The sequence below is a fragment of the Xyrauchen texanus genome, chromosome 36 (genome assembly GCF_025860055.1).
Source record: "Xyrauchen texanus isolate HMW12.3.18 chromosome 36, RBS_HiC_50CHRs, whole genome shotgun sequence".
NCBI lineage: Eukaryota > Metazoa > Chordata > Actinopteri > Cypriniformes > Catostomidae > Xyrauchen > Xyrauchen texanus.
In genome coordinates, this window is record NC_068311.1 from 35,993,172 (window position 1) to 36,010,208 (window position 17,037).

General features: G+C 38.6%; 1 protein-coding gene across 1 annotated transcript in view; it reads left to right on the top strand.

Moving 5' to 3' along the window:
• Positions 1–17,037, top strand: part of LOC127629615 (G-protein coupled receptor 83-like) — a 70,782-nt gene that overhangs the window by 50,038 nt on the left and 3,707 nt on the right. Inside the window, exon 3 of the mRNA XM_052106740.1 lies at positions 2,754–2,887. Coding sequence (XP_051962700.1) covers positions 2,754–2,887 — 134 coding nt within the window. The remainder of the gene's footprint in view (positions 1–2,753; positions 2,888–17,037) is intronic.

The following is a 17,037-nucleotide window of genomic DNA, read 5'->3' on the forward strand; positions in this document are numbered from 1 at the left end:
AGTCCCAATACGAGCATGGCACCGCGGCACGCACACCGTAAAAGTTACTTCTGCCTGCCGCCAAACCTTCAAACCCTGGACAGACCTCTGCTTTCTAAGGGCAGGAGTACCCTTGCAGCAGGTGTCCCGACACGTTCTGGTCACAAATTGGGTTGGGGGGCCGTGTGCAATGGGCGCGCAGCCGCAGGCCGGTGGAACCGAGGCCCGCTGCGCTGGCACATCAACTGCCTAGAGCTGCTGGCTGTTTTTCTGGCCCTGCAGAAGTTTCTCCCGTTATTTCGGAACAAACACGTCCTAGTCAGGACAGACAGCACCACGGTCGTAGCCTACATAAACCGCTAAGGCGGAGTACGCTCCCTCCACATGTCACAGCTCGCCCGTCGTCTCCTCCTTTGGAGTCAGCAGCGACTCAAGTCACTGCGCGCCACTCACATCCTCGGCAACCTCAATGTGATAGCAGATGTGCTGTCAAGACAAAGCTTGCCTGGCGGAGAGTGGAGGCTCCACCCCCAGTCGGTCCAGCTGATTTGGGACCGATTCGGCAAGGCTCAGGTAGACCTGTTTGCCTCCCAAGAAACCTCCCACTGCCCGCTCTGGTATGCCCGGACAGAGGCTTCCCTCGGGGCAGATGCGTTGGCACACAGCTGGCCTGCGGGGCTGCGCAAGTACGCATTTCCCCCAGTGAGCCTTCTTGCACAGGTGCTATGCAAGGTCAGGGAGGACGAGGAGCAAGTCATTCTGGTAGCGCCTTACTGGCCCACCCGGACTTGGTTTTCGGACCTCATGCTCCTCATGACAGCCCCTCCCTGGCGAATTCCCCTGAGGAAGGACCTTCTTTCTCAGAGACGGGGCACGCTCTGGCACCCGCACCCAGACCTCTGGAACCTCCACGTCTGGCTCTTGGACGGGATGCGGAAGATCTAGGCAGACCCAGCCCTTTCACTGCTGTGTCCAGTACGTGCTTTGCGTATTTATCTGGACCACACACAGAGCACCAGACGCTCTGAGCAGCTCTTCGTCTGCTTTGGGGGACAGCAGAAAGGGAACGCTGTCTCCAAGCAGAGACTCGCCCACTGGGTTGTCAACGCCATTTCCCTGGCTTATCACACCCAGGCCGTGCCCCCCCCCTTGTGGGTCCGAGCCCACTCCACCAGGAGTGTTGCGTCCTCATGGGCACTGGCTAGGGGCACTGCCCTAGCAGACATTTGTAGAGCAGCGGGCTGGGCAACACCTAACACTTTTGCGAGATTCTACAATCTCCGAGTTGAGTCAGTATCGTCCCGTGTTTTCTCAGGTACCGAGCCTGTAGAAATCGGTAGCACACCCACGATCTGACTGGGTGAATCGCTTGCACCTAGCGCCCTTCCCCCTAACCAGGGGAAACAGTGCGCCTTCATTCCCAGGAGATCTCAGGTTTGGGACATTGGTTGATTCCTCCCTAGCCCTCATGGGTCGCAGTTCAGCGGAGGAACTCGCCGACCCAAGCCACTGCGGGTACCGCAAGCTACCCTGTACTGGTATAGGTGCTCCACAGGTAAGGCCTCCTTCGGACTCCCCCTGTGTGTAACACCACGGTTCTGTCCCCTCTGGCGAGCGGACTCCCGTGTTTCCCTTAGGCAGTCACGGCTGCCTCGGTTGCCGTGCTGTATGTTCCACCCTCTATGAAGCTGGATCCACCACCGCACCAACTTTTCCACATAGGCCCTAAGTCAGGTCTCTGATGGTTTTGCAACTTAAACTTGCCTCCCCTCTCGGGTAGGCGTGGCCTCCGCAGGGTCTTCTCCGCCCTGAATAAGGGCTAAGACCCCCTTCCCTCAATGCGTGTAAGGGCCCCGGCCTTAGTTGCTCTATGCGAGAAACATAGAGAGAAAAGAGGCCCGGCCAGGCTTGGCCCGTTCCCAGGTTGGCGGCCAGCACCTTGTTCCCCCCTCCAGGGTAACGATAAGGAATCCTGATGGCTTAAATGGGGCATTGGGGAAGGGTACGTGCAGCCTGATACAGTTGGTCGTCCTGCACGTAAGAATACCTGCTCGCTCCTGTATCAGCAGTTCACGTACACGGCTCAGCGCATGGCACTTTTTAAGTGGACCCCTAGTGTCGCTTCTCTGACACAGTGTGGAGAGAGCGACAGAAGGGGAACGTCTAGGTTACGTATGTAACCTCCGTTCCCCGATGGAGGGAACGAGACGTTGTGTCTCCCCTGCCACGTCGCTGAGCCGAGCCACTGTTGTGGCCGGACCATTTCCGGCTCCTCAGAAAAATCCTGAATGAAGTCCTGTATTTGCGCCGCTTAAATCCCCGTATGTCCGGGGGCGGGACATGCAAATACTGGGTGCCAACTCTCATTGGCCTTTTTTCATAGTTCAGAGGTGAATATCGGCGCTCAAGAGAGACCCCTAGTGTCGCTTCTCTGACACAACGTCTCGTTCCCTCCATCGGGGAACGGAGGTTACATACGTAACCTAGACGTTTTGGTGGTGGTTGTGTCTGAGTGAGAAAAGAATTTATGTAATTTGAACAATGTAGTCATTGAACGTATTTTGTGCCAAAGTAATACAAAATTATCCACAGTAGCCCACATAGAGTGCTGGTAAAACTGCTAAACCGGCTAATAAACAACAACAAAAAAAGAAAGAAAGATAGATTAAATTAGCATTATTCATGTGTTTTTATGTGTGTGTGTGTGTGTGTGTGTGTGTGTGTGTGTGTGTGTGTGTCAATGCACAACTAACTTGTCTTTCATGTATCTGTAGGTGATTTTGCATCCCCTGAAGCCACGGATGTGTATTGATCAGGGTGCCATTTGTATAGTGTTTATCTGGCTCATGGCCAGCTGTTTTTCACTGCCTCATGCCATCTACCAGAAGCTATTCACTTTTGTCTACAGGTACGTTCTGAGCTTTGTTTTTGTGTATATTTGTATGTATATTTAAATGTTAGTGCAGAGGTATATTTAGTTGTGCTTATTTTTTGTAGTTTAAACTATGTGTGACAGCAGTGCAATGTTTTATTAATTAACTTATTTTATTAAGCTGCTGTCTCAAGAGCATACTTTACCCAGTGTTTATAATTAATCCTGGATATTCGTGTTCTGATGGTTCACACTGTTGAGGGAAAAATGAAAGGACTGTACTAAGTGCTGATGCTGATTCTGTTTAATGTGGCACTCACTGCCTGGTGTTTGTTAGAACACAAGAACCAGGGGCCAGATTCACAAAAATGTTCTTTAGAAAAGAAAAGTTCTTATAATAAATTAGATGAAGTTCATAAGAATGTTCCTAAGTGCAAAAAAGAAGCTCTCAATAACATCTTAATTATTTTCTTAAGAATAAAAAGATAGGCTTTGACATTGTCTTAATAGCCTACAACAATTTCAATACTTCAACACTTGTAGATTGTGATGATAAATGTATCTATAAACTTATTTAAGTAGTAAGCACCTCGCAATAATTTTTTTGAATGTGAAGTGCATGAGATGTGTTAGTTTAATGACATTATCATTTGACAACTGTCAAAAGAGAATTTACTTGCTGCTAACCATTTGATAACTTTTAATTTGACATGGAGGAAAAGAAAAGAAACCAAAACTTCAGTAGACAAGAGCTGGATGTTCTTATTGAGGAAATTACTGCAAGGCTTAATAATGTTAATCGGAAAGTAAGAGGCGTGTAAATGGGAAAGGTTGGCAGAGGCTGTCTCTGCTGTGCCCAACTCTGATAGGGATGTGGATGGGGTGAAAACATTTACATGGTTTGAAAGCTGAAAATTCTATTATAATTAGGGCTGGGACAACGCGTCGACGTCATCAAAAAATACGTCGACTCAAAATATGCGCGTCGATTCGTCGGACCCAAAACAAAGATGGCGGCGCCGGCAAGTAGTAGCAACACGAGTGGCTCCTCAGACTGTCAGAAGTGCAAGGCGGCATGCACTCGTTCCTCTAAAGTATGGGAATTCTTTAGTTTAAAAGGAAACAATTCCGTGATTTGTCGTCTTTGCAAAATGGAGATGGCCTTCCTTTTTTTTTTTTTTTTTATTGAAATTCAATTTTACAAACAAAATAGGTATTGAACAAACAATATTAATTTACAATTCTCATAGGGCAGACATAATTGCAAAATACAATAAGTAACAGCGATAAAGTCTCAAATCAAATATACAATCAAGAAGATAAAAAATAAATATAAAAAAAAAAAAAAAAGAAATAAATGAATATCATTTATGTAAAAGTAAGTCCTTGCAAGTGGTGAAGGAGCTAAAGTGCACTTAGCTCATTGAAAAAACTGGCTACTGTAGAAGCTTTCTCATTTGAAAGGGTGCAAAGTGAAGCAGCAAAAGCTTTAAGTTCATTAGTAAAATGAAGAAAGGACGGGGGGGTTTTCAAAAATCTGCATTTGTAAATGAAGTATTTAGCAAGTTCAAAAAGATTATTAACTAAGTAGTGTTGTGAACAATCTTTCTTAAGTACACCAAATTTGATTTGTTTGTATTCAAGGGGGTTTACACATGTAATAATACATGACAGTTTACTGTACAATTGAGACCAAAATAACTTTGAGTGGTTACAATAATAAAAAATATGTTCTGTGGTTTCTATATCAGTTTCACAAAATTGACAAGAGTTTTCTCCGATATCAAATTTAGATTTCAGTAATTCTTTAGATGGGTATATGTCATTTATAATTTTAAAATGAATTTCTTTCACTTTAGGGAGACTTGGAAAGATAAGATAATTCATTCTCAATTCCTTCACCTCCTCCGGGTCAAAATCTTTGAAAATATAGTAACGTTTATTTCTATTTGGATGAAGTCTATCAATAAAAACACTTCTAATATATTTGTTGTTGCATTTATGATCTCTAATAGATAATATACCCAGAGAAGGAGATGGGAGAGAGAATGTCACAGAGTAGTGTGAAAGAATCCACTTTACCAGTAACACCATGTTTTTAGGTATGGCATTTACAATCGTGTAAAACTCTTTCGGGTGACATACAAATCCATGTTTCAAACAAAAATCATTGTAACGGAGAACATTACCACAGTTGTCCATCAAATCTAACAGGGAAAATTTTTTATATTGAATCCAGTTTCCATAAAATAAAGATTTGTTATGGTGAAAATAAAGCGATTATTCCAGATACAAGTTTTGTGTGGACTAAAATTGTGGGAAAATGCTAACTTCCAATAAAGGAGAACTTGTTGATGGAAGGCGAACAATTTAAGAGGTAATTTGTGCAACTCAAAATCACATCTAATCAGAAATTCCAAACCACCTACTTTCTCAAATATTGAAGAAGAAACAGTAAACCATAAGCCATTTGCATTACAAAGAAAAGATTTTAACCACTGAGTTTTTAAAACACTATTCATAATTTCTAAGTCAATAACATTTAATCCTCCTTCTTTGTAACTGTGAACTCAATAATTTTTGTTAATATAGTGATGCTTATTTTTCCAAATAAAGTTAAATATTGCAGTGTTACATTCTTTTAGTAAGTGAGGTGGGATAGCTAGCGAGGAGGCCGGGTAAACAAACCTAGAGAGCAGTTCCATTTAGTTAACAAAACTCTTCCAAAAATTGAGATATCGCTTTGTATCCAGTTGTTGAGAATAATTTTAGCTTTTGAAAGTTTTTTTACAAAATTTTCTTGGACACTTTGATTGCTATCTCTAGTAATAGTTATCCCCAGGTATTTTACAGATGTTTTTATCGGTATATTACATAAAGAGTCTAGTTCGCTGCCATGAATTGCAAATAATTCACATTTATTTAAGTTTAAGTATAGGCCTGATGCTTTGGAGAACAGATTAATAAATTGGATGGCTTTATCAATTTGATATTGGTCCTTTAAAAAGATCACTGTATCATCAGCTAATTGACTAATACCAATTTGTCTTCCAAATACATTCAATTTTTCAAAGTTGCTGTTTTTATCTATCAAGATAGCAAGCATTTCTACCGCTAAGATAAATAGGAAAGGGGAAATGGGACATCCTTGTCTTATTCCTCGTGAAATGTAAAATCTTTGGGATGTTCCAAATGATAGTGAGATAGAACTATTGATGTCTTTATACAACATTTTTATAAAAGAAATAAATTTATGACCAAAACCAAACTTTTCGAGGGATTTGAATATGAAATGATGTTCAATCGTATCAAACGCTTTCCTGAAATCTAAAAAAAGTATATACCCGTCATCCTCAATCCATTCGCTATAATCCAAAATGTCTAAGATTAATCTGATGTTGTTATGTATTGATCTGCCTTTTATAAAACCAGACTGTGATTCACTAATTATTTGATTCAAGTTTTTTTTGAGCCTATTGGAAAATATATGAGCTAGAATTTTATAATCACAGTTCAGTAGAGTGATAGGACGAAGGTTATCTATGTGGCGTGCATCTTTACCTGGTTTGGGGATGAGAGTAATTAAACCCTGTTTCATAGTCGAAGATAGGGAGTTATTTTGGATACACTCGAAAAAGGCTTGAAATAATAGTTCTCTCAAATCTTCAATAAAGAATTTATAAACTTCTGAAGAGAGGCCATCAGGGCCTGGGGATTTCCCTGCAGATAATTGATCTATTGCTTTATCTAATTCCTCTATTATAATGTCAGCCTCGCATAAGTCTCTAAATTCCTGGTCTAACTGCGGTATGCTAGTATGTATATTGTCATAGAGAGTATTACAGTCTGATGTAGAGAATGATGAGCTATATAAGGAACTATAGAATTGAAGAAGCTCTGAGGAAATCATTTTAGGACAGGTATTTTCAGCTCCATTCACATAAAGAGAATTTATGGTGTTTTTCTCCTGTCGCATTTTTTCAAGTCTACAAAAATAATTATTACTTTTTTCCCCTTTCTCTATCCATCTTGCTCTAGATCTCACATATGCTCCTTTAGCTTTTTGAATATATAAATTATCAATTTTGGATTGCAAGGACAGAATTTGTGATTTGGTTTCATTATCCATTTCACTTTTATTACATAAATTGTTTAATTCTATTGTCAATTCTAACTCCAATTGTGTTCTGGCCTTACTTAAATTTTTACTGAATTGTATAGAAAATTCCCAAATCTTGTGTTTTAAATATTCCCATTTACTTATGAATGAGGTAAGGTCCTTAAACGATGCTACATCATTAATTATAGATTTAATTTGCGAGCAAAAGTTTTTGTGTTTCAATAAATCAGTATTGAATTTCCAGTAACCCTCGTTACGTGATTCTCTTTTTCCCGAGTAGAAGGATATAAAGATGCAACAGTGATCTGTCAATGGTGCCACGGATATTGAGATATCCTTGATAAAGCCAGATAGGTTAGATGAGGTTAACCAATAATCAATTCTCGATTTGGAAGTCCCATTAGCTTTGAACCAGGAAAATTGCTTAAGATTTGGATTCGAAACCCTCCAAGCATCCACTACATTATTATTCAAACAAAAATGAAGAAGGTAAGGATTTGGGTGAGAAGTGTTAAATTTGGGCGGAAACCGATCTAACGCTTCATCCATAACCATGTTGAAATCTCCTCCTATAATAATATTATCAGTTAGATATACACATTTCAATTCAAACAAGGAATCAGAAATTTCAGATAGTAATTTGTTGTTTAAGGGAACACTATTGTAGCCATATATATTGAATAAAATAAACAAAACCTCATTAATATTCAAAACAACTGAAGCCCAGTGGCCATTTGAATCTGTCTTTACCTTTATAATTTTGCCTGGTAGGTTATTGAACAGTATTGCCACTCCTGCAGAATGAGTAGAAGCATGGCTGAAGATGATTTTGTCCCCCCATTGACTAGTCCAGAACTTCACGTCATCAGGGTTGGAGTGCGTTTCTTGCAAAAATACACAGTGTGAGTTTTTGTTTTTGCAAAAAAGAAAGAAAGCTTTTCTTTTGATAGAGTTACAGAGACCCCTTGCGTTTAGAGAAATACAGGAAAAGTGTGATTTCACTGAGAACATCTAACGAATCAAGAAAATAAAAAAAAAAAAAAAAAAGAAAAGATAAACAGTCAAATGAGTAGTGTAACGTGCTCTATAGAACACAAAAATTCTCTCTCAAACAGAGCACTGTAACGAGAACTCGCTCAACAGCTAAACAAAATTCAAACCATCCCACTTAATACCTCTTGCACGCGCAAGGAAAGATGAATTGGAAAGTTATTGAAATCAACCGTCCTTAACAATCCGGTTACCCTCTATGTAACCATAGGGACCACGGTAGTATGCTTTCTTCCCAGCAGCTCTTGCCTCACTAATCCTCGGCCATAGTGCAGCGCGGGCTTCTCGATCTCCCTTGGATAAATCTTCGGTGAACTTTATTCCCCTGAACTTACAGACATCCGAGACTTTGGTGGAGCGCCAGAACTCGTCTCTGTATTTTCGCATGCAGAACTGAATGATCACCTGCCTGGATTTATCCTTAATTTTGGGACCAACGCGGTGGACTGTATCCACGATGTCTTCAAGTTTGTGCTGCAGGTGGGGAGCAATTTCGGCTAACAATGAGACGACTTCTTTTCGGATATCTTCACCCACTATTTCTTACATTCCGATAACTCTGAGGTTCCATCTTCTTTTGTAGCATTCGAGCTCCGACGTGCGGCTTATCAGATCTGAGTGTGATGTGATGACAGAGGTGAGTTGCTTTTCGAACAAGTTGATTCTAGTTTTACAGTCCTTTATTTCCGCCGCGTTGAATTCCACAGCTTTTAATAGGTTTACGATCATTAGACTGTTCTCAGTAATCTTCTGCTCAATGCTGCTCAGCTTCCCGTCTTGTAGGTCAAATCTGGCAACTAAGGTTTCCAAAAGCGCGGAATTTGAAATTTTGGGGATCTCTTCACCTTTCTTGTTTCTTGGCTGAGGCTTTAGTTGGGGTGTTCTGTAAGGAGGAAGATTCTTTTCGTTTCTCTTTGTGATCAAGGTGGTCGACTTCCATGACGTATTCATGTTCGGCTAGAGCACCCGAAGTTTTTACAGATTTCTGTCCTCCTGGGATAACTATCTTTGGGTGGTTAGATGCCTTTTTTGCTGACATAGTCTATACTCATTGATACACAACAATTGGGATGGTAAAAAGCTGAAAATTATTATAAAATTCAAAATTTGCTGTAGAGCCGAGATAACCACATGTGCTTAGCCCGCCATCTTGTTCCGGTCCGTCTGGAGATGGCCTTCAATTCTAGCACCACGGCAATGCACCAGCACCTTAAGAGGCGCCACCCGGTTGCAGCTGCAGATGACAGAGCACCGTAAGTTTTTTTTCAACTCCCCACTTTGCACTCGATGTTGGAGTAGGCTACAATACGTTGTCGACACCTAAAGTTTTCGCTTATAGCTATGAATGTCGTGAAAAATACTTAGAGGACACTGACAACACGCTGACAGACAGGACCAAGCAGGTAACATTTAATAAAGTCTCAACTTTCAAATTTGGTCATTCAAAGAAAATTAAACCATAAATAGGCTTACTATTTTGTGGCTCTTTAATGTGTCGTGACAGATTGCCTCAGTTAAAGCTGCTCGTGAACCGAACATCTTTTCCTTGGTTAATTTATAGCATCAAATACATCAGAAGGACTGTTGTTTTAACCACGGAAAGACGTCAGTACGGTAGCCTACAATCCATTATTCAAATTCAAATCCACCGACGTTGGTAGGCTTGTTCGACTTCATGCAGCTCTGCACAGACCGATCGGCGGCTGACTTGAAGCAGTGCATGCCGGTTAGAAATGTTGTCCGACTTGATACAGCGCCGACGCCATGTGACTGTGACGTATGCCATCAAAGTACCGCGAGAGCGATTCGAGAGTAGCCGGAGGACTCAGCCAGCGCAGCTTCTCAAGAGCAGCTGCACAGGTTCTGATGAAGGATGGAGACAAATCAAGATGGCAGAGTGAGCGGTTTAGTCTCAAGCAGGCTCTGAAGGAAAATTCGTTTTTCAAGTCCAAACTTTACTTAAAGGAAAAATCAACCAAACCATATTGTGACAGAAGTGACTTTTATTCGTTTTTGACAAACTATTGATCTTTTTGAAGAATTAATTACACCGAAATTACTAACTACCGGAAAGAATGGAAAAACTTGGTGAAGCTAACATCGTCGACCATGACTACGGCACCACTGCGCCGAGGGATATGAGTGAAACGAGTGAAAATGAAATCCAAGAAATGGAGCAATCTTTTGGTAATCTCGAGGATGACCAAACTCCTGTAAGTAGTCCGCAACCCAAAAAGTTGAGGAAGAGAGGCGCGAAGGCAAGGGAGGAGAATGCAAATAGCTTTACGCATGCTATTGAGTCTGTGATGAAAAGATTTGACGGTCTAGATGGGAAGCTGGAAAACATTGAAGCGAGGATGAATAATGTTCAAGAAGCTCTGAAAAAGTTGGATGCCCTAGAAGTCAAAATACAGAACATCGAAGAACGCACCGACGTCATTAAACGAGCCACGGATGAAAATAAAGAGAACATCGAGAAGCTACAAAGAAAAGTTGAGTTCCTGGCTACAGAAAACAAATCCCTGAAGGAGAAGGTTTTGGAAGCTGCGAGATACAAGAGGAGATGGAACCTCAGGCTCTTGGGGTTACCGGAGAAGGAAGATGAGAAGACCAGAGACGAAGTCATAGGTATCCTTACGAGAGTGGTCCCCATGTCGGTGGACGAGCTCCGCCGAAATGTTGACACCGTTCACCGTTTGGGGATAAAAGGTGCAATGAACAATAATATGCCAAGACCGATCATTATGCAGTTTGTTTCGCGAACGGTGAAGGAAGAGGTGTGGAAGATGTCGAGGGAGGCCAGAGTGTGCAAAGAGAAGAAGATCATCTTCAAAAAGGACTTCTCCAAAGAAGATCGGGAGGCGAGGGAGAAGCTGTGGCCATGGGTGGATGAAGCCAGGCGCCGCGGAAAGAAGGCTTTTTTGAAGGAAGGATACGCGATCATTGATGGGAAAAAGGTTTATCCTTGATGCATTTTTGGTACGTTCCACAACTTTGATTGAAAAAGTAATCACACGTTTTCCAAGTTGTTGTTTCTGTTGTGATGATGGGCTGTTGAATAGAATGGGGGGGAAAAAGACTCATTGATATGATTAAACAGCCCAAGTTTTTGACTGAAACACTTGGAGGTTTGGTTGAGCCCTAATATACTTTGGACAGAATTGCTCATTCCTGCTCTTTTGTTAATTCAAGAGCGTTTTCATTAGGCACTATCTTTATTTGTTTTTTAGTGTTCAATGTCGGTTTTGTTTACTTCTTTAAATGTTAGAGGTTTGAAAAATCGTACAAAGCGCAAGGCACTTTTTTTATTTTGCAAAGAACTTAAGGCAAATTAAAATTTTTTACAGGAAACACATTCGGGTACAGCAGATGAAAAATTTTGGAAACAGCAGTGGGGGGATAATGTTTTATATTCTCATGGTACGAATTATTCGGCAGGTATTATGATACTTTGTAACAGGTTTGCAGGAAAAGTAATTAGTCACATAGGAGATAAAGATGGCCACTGGCTGATTGCAGCTATTGAAATATGTGACCAAAAAATTATTGTGCTTTCAATTTACGGATATAATAACAAAGTGAACAACAGAAGTATGTTAGAGAAACTGGGTAGGATAGTGACAGAGTGGAAAGCTGTTCATATGACAGATAAAGTTGTTATGGGAGGTGATTTTAACATTGCTCCAAATTCTTGGTTGGATAGACTACCTCCTAGAGGCCAACAACCTGAAAATAACGATGTACTACACAATTTTTGTATTGAAACTAATACTTTTGACTATTGGCGATTGAATAACCCTACAAATTTGGAATATACATGGATTAGTGCTTCAAACGGGAACCAACGGTCAAGGATAGATTACTGGCTAATCTCACATTCAATAAGTAATAATGTTCAGAAATGTGAGATTATTACATCTCCGCTCACCGACCACTGTTTAATAAGCTTATCCTTGTTAGTAACCAAACAACCACGCTCTTCGGGTAATATATGGAAACTAAACAATAGACTTTTATCAAATGATGGTTTTTGCAAACAAATAAAATCCCTCTGTATAAAAGTAAAAGGAATGGATATGTCAAATAAAGGGAAGTGGGAATGGTTTAAATTTGAAACAAAGAGGTTGGCAATTGAAACGGGAAAAGCATGTCAAGAACAAGTAAACTAAAACACAAAGAAATACTGAAAAGAATTAACATACTCTGTGGTAAAACTAATGCTTCGGAGGAAGAACTAACTGAGTTGAACTCCCTTCAAAAACAGCTTGATGAAATTTATTTAGAAAAAGCAAGTGGAGCCTTTGTACGATCCAGGGCTAGATGGATCGAAGAAGGTGAGAAGAACACAACATATTTCTATGGCTTAGAAAAGTCTAGGCAGTCTAAAAAAAGAATCTGCAAATTAACAAAAAATGACACAGTCATAGAAGACCCTAGCCAAATACAGGAGGAAGTTCAACTCTTTTACTCTGACTTGTATAGCTCAAATTTCCAAAAAGAGGACTGTGAATCCTTTTTTACTCTGATTAAGAGCAATATCAAAAGGATTGGGGAGAATGACAAAAAAAGGTTAGAAGGCAAAATAAATCTGCAAGAAATAGAAAATGCCCTGAAAAAAATGAAAAATGGGAAGTCACCTGGAATTGATGGGTTGACCTCGGAATTTTTAAAGTTTTTTTGGGAAGATATCAAAGAATTGTTATTGAATGCATTTATTGAATGTATACAAGAAGGATGTCTTACTCCAACAATGAAAACTGGTATAATAACTCTACTACCCAAGTCAAAAAAAGATATAACAAATTTAGACAATTGGAAGCCTATTACGTTGCTCTGCAACGATTATAAGTTATTAGCGTTAATATATGCAGAGAGATTGAAAACAGTAATTGATAAAATAGTAGATGAAACTCAGTCTGCGTTTATAAAAGGTAGAGGTATACTTAATAATGTGAGATTAATATTGGACATGATGGACTATCGGTCTATTCTGGAATCCGAAAGCCTGATTTTATTTATAGAATATTTCAAAGCTTTCGATTCTATAGAGCACGATTTTTTGTTTTCTACTTTAGAAAGTTTTGGTTTTGACCAAAAATTTTGTTCAGTGATCAAAATGTTCTATACTGATATTTACAGTTATGTCTCCTTAAACCCAGGACTAACACCTAGAATAAATATAACTTGCGGAATAAGACAAGGATGTCCAATTAGTCCCAAGTTGTTCATTCTATGTACACAGCTACTAGCATATCTGATATTAAACCATCCAAATGTTCAGGGTATATATTTTTTTGATTACGAATTCCGCCTCAGTCAGTTTGCAGACGACACCGTCTTCTTCCTTAGGGATAAATCTATGGTTAGCAATGCATTGCAAATAATTTCAACTTTCTCCAAAGCTTCAGGTCTTCGTTTAAATATGAAAAGTGTGAACTACTTGCGTTATTTGACTGTATAGATACAGAAATAATGTCAATCCCTGTTAAAAAAGAAGTTAAATATCTTGGAGTTAAGATGGTTAAAGATGAAAAACAAAGAGAGGATATTAATATGAAAGAAAAAATTGATCAAATACTTAAACCATTGGCTTAGTAGAGATCTTTCCATTTTCGGGCGTAACTTATTGTCCAAGGCTGAGGGTATATCAAACTGATTTATCCATGTCAATCTCTTTACATTGCTCCAAAAAACGTGAGGAAAATTAACTCCATTATATATAAATTTATTTGGAGAAATAAGACCTACTATGTTAAAAAATCTCAGTTGGTTAAAGAGTATAATGGGGGGGTATCAAAACAGTGGATTTTGAGGCAATGTTAGGAACATTTCAAATAAAGTTTTTTTCAATAAATTGAAAAATTTCAATTTGGATTCAATATGGTTTCACATTCCAAAAAGTATTTTCAAGATGTTCGGCGGGTTAAATTTTCTTTTGAAATGTGACTTTGAAATTTCTAAAATACCTTTTAAATTATCTGAGTTTCACAAACAGGTTTTTGCATCATTGGAAGATGATATTTACCCATAACTTTACCCCTCACTGTGCCACCTTGTGGAATAATAGAGTAATTGTATCAACAAAAGGTCTTTGTTCAACCAGCTTTGGTTTGACCAAGGCATTATCTTTGTTCATGACATTTTAGATATAAACGGTGAAATCTTACAGTTACAAGATTTAAAAAATAAATGTAATAATATGCAATGTTCTCTTAAAGAATATAGGAAAATCTGTAAATCTATCCCAGTGAATCTGATACAGCTGATAAAAAACACAATTAGTTTGTCCAAATCAAGCTTCCAAACTTAACGATAGGAGAGTTAAACATTACGGACAAAAAATGTGACAACAAATATTTAAATAAAGCTTTCAAAGGTTATATATATCATGATTATGATAGGAAGATAAAATTTAAAATATTAGATAATCCAACAATTATAGAAAAACATTGGAAATTTATAAAATGGCCAATTGCACCCAAAGTAAAAGAAATGCAATTTAAAATTCTTAACAACTACTATCCATCTGCGGAGACACTGAGGGGTAGATTTGGTTTTGAAGTTGACCCTTGCGACTTTTGTCATGAAAACCCAGAACGAACAGAACATTTATTCTTCCTTTGCTCAGTTTGTAGGAAGTTCTGGCAAGATGTTCATAGCTGGTTAAATAATAAAATTAGTGAACTTGAACAATTTACAATTGAAGATATTCTTATTTATAATTCTAAAATGACGAGGGACCTTTCACTTTTGATTAACTTTATCATCATTATGGGTAAATACCACATTCACAAAAATAAATGGAAAAAACAATTGCCAAATGTAAACTGTTTTAAAAATGAATTTCGTATGTTTTTATCCTCCTTGAACCTTGTAAAACATTCTAAACAAACTGTAGAAGCTATTTGTTATGCTGCTGAAATGTTTTTGATCCTGTAACACATTATTTATTTGAGAACAATGCCTTATTTTTGTTTATATATTTTTATTTATTTATTTTTTCATTGTCAATCTGCATTGTGTTGATGCCTTGCCTGTTTTTGTTGTTGTTGTCTCCACGAGAGTTTGTAATAAACATTTAATAAAATAATTTTAAAAAAGACAAAAAAAAAAAAAAAAGGTTCTGATGACGACACAACTGATCCACGATTGGTCGGATTCACTGACAACACCGATGACGTGCGTTTCAAGTTTATTGCGACTTTTAAAACAGTTCAATACCTTTTTATGTCGTCTTTATCTTAAAAATCATATTTATTAGATATTGTTTTACTGTTTTTACTTTATTGTTAATAAAGGGTTTGTGTATGTTTATTTTGCATGACTTTCTTTTTCATACAGACCTTTTACAGTATTCAGCTGCATAACCTATTCAAATGAGCATTTTTAATAACTCAAATGTTAATCTTAAAACCAGACAATCTAATGTGGTCATAAATGTATGCTTCTGTACAAATGATGCATAATACATTGTTCTTCCATTTGTTCATATGGTTTCTTCATATTCTCTAGTTTATTTTGCTGTGGTCATACTTCACCTGCATGTGGTTAACGAACTGCTAACAACTTGCTATATCTTCAACTTAACAACAGTACAACATTCTGTTCACTTTCAAAGAGTTGGTCTAAATCACAATATAAATCCAACAGAATTGTGCTTTTCTGTATATGAAAATGAATGGTGTTTTGTCTGAAATGTTAAAAAGAGCTCATCTGGAGGGTACTATAAATCCTGTTGTTGAAACCTTTTTTTTTATAGGTTACTTTTATGATTTTGTATTAGCAGAAACACCCATGTCAAACTGCTAAAATATATGTCCAATATGTTATCTTGTTTTGGAAGACCCCCTTCCAAAACACCACTTATACACACACACATCTCAAAAGTGTGTTAATACCATGGTCCATGGTTAATACATAAAGTTACTTAATCACTAAATCATGAAAACAATGGAAATCACTGCTAATTAATGTTGAGCCAAAACTGAAAGTTGACTTAAAAGGGTAATTGCATTTGTTGCTAACTATTAGTAATAATGAATGGAACTGGTGTTGGCTATGGTCCCATGGTTCCTTAGGATATATAAAGAACCTGCACTACCCTATGTAACACACAACAAAATGGACAACGTAACCATTAATGTGTTAGACAGCAAAGGTAATGTTGTCATGCTAACAGTTTCCAATGACATCGCTGAAAGGATGAAGAATGGTAAGGAAACCGCATAACTGTGAAATAATTACAAGGCAGCAATGATTTGTGCATGTGTTTTATTTATCATTTATTCCCCCAGATCAAATGTTCCTTTCTTCTGTCATGGAGCAAGTATCAGCTATTGATTACAAAAGCCACCCATTACATCAGTAATACATTGCAAAGACTTTAGACTTTCGATACAGTATTTTTATTCAACATATAATTTGCAGATTCTAGGTATAGTAACTTTAAAACTAAATTGATAATGTGTAATTTGTTTAAATAGATACTTCTTACATTTAATGATTTAACTCACCTTCGTTGCTCATTGTGCCCAATGTCATGCAAAAATATATAAAGCGATAAAGCAAGCAAACACCACGTGATCTGCCATGACTGACGTAATTGCAGCAAACTACGGGAGCCACAACGTGTCCGGCTTCATATCTCCGTTTGCAGATCCTCCCCGCCTGCACGCGGCAACTCTCGCAGATCGGTTACATCCAGCAGCAGCCGATGTCGAACACACCTAATCTTCTCTCTCCTGACTACTTTGTCAGACAAAAATGGAGTATTATGATTGATTGATCAGATCGCCAGTCAATCAAACTCCCAGCAAATATATATATATTTTTTTTACATTTTATACATCCCCACCCCCGATGAAACCGGTATTACCGGTGTTGTCACAAGTCGATTAATCGAATCGAAATCGAATCGGACTGAAAAAACGAATCGTTAGATTAATCGATGCATCAAAAAAATAATCGCTAGATTAATCGTTTAAAAAATAATCCTTTATCCCAGCCCTAATTATAA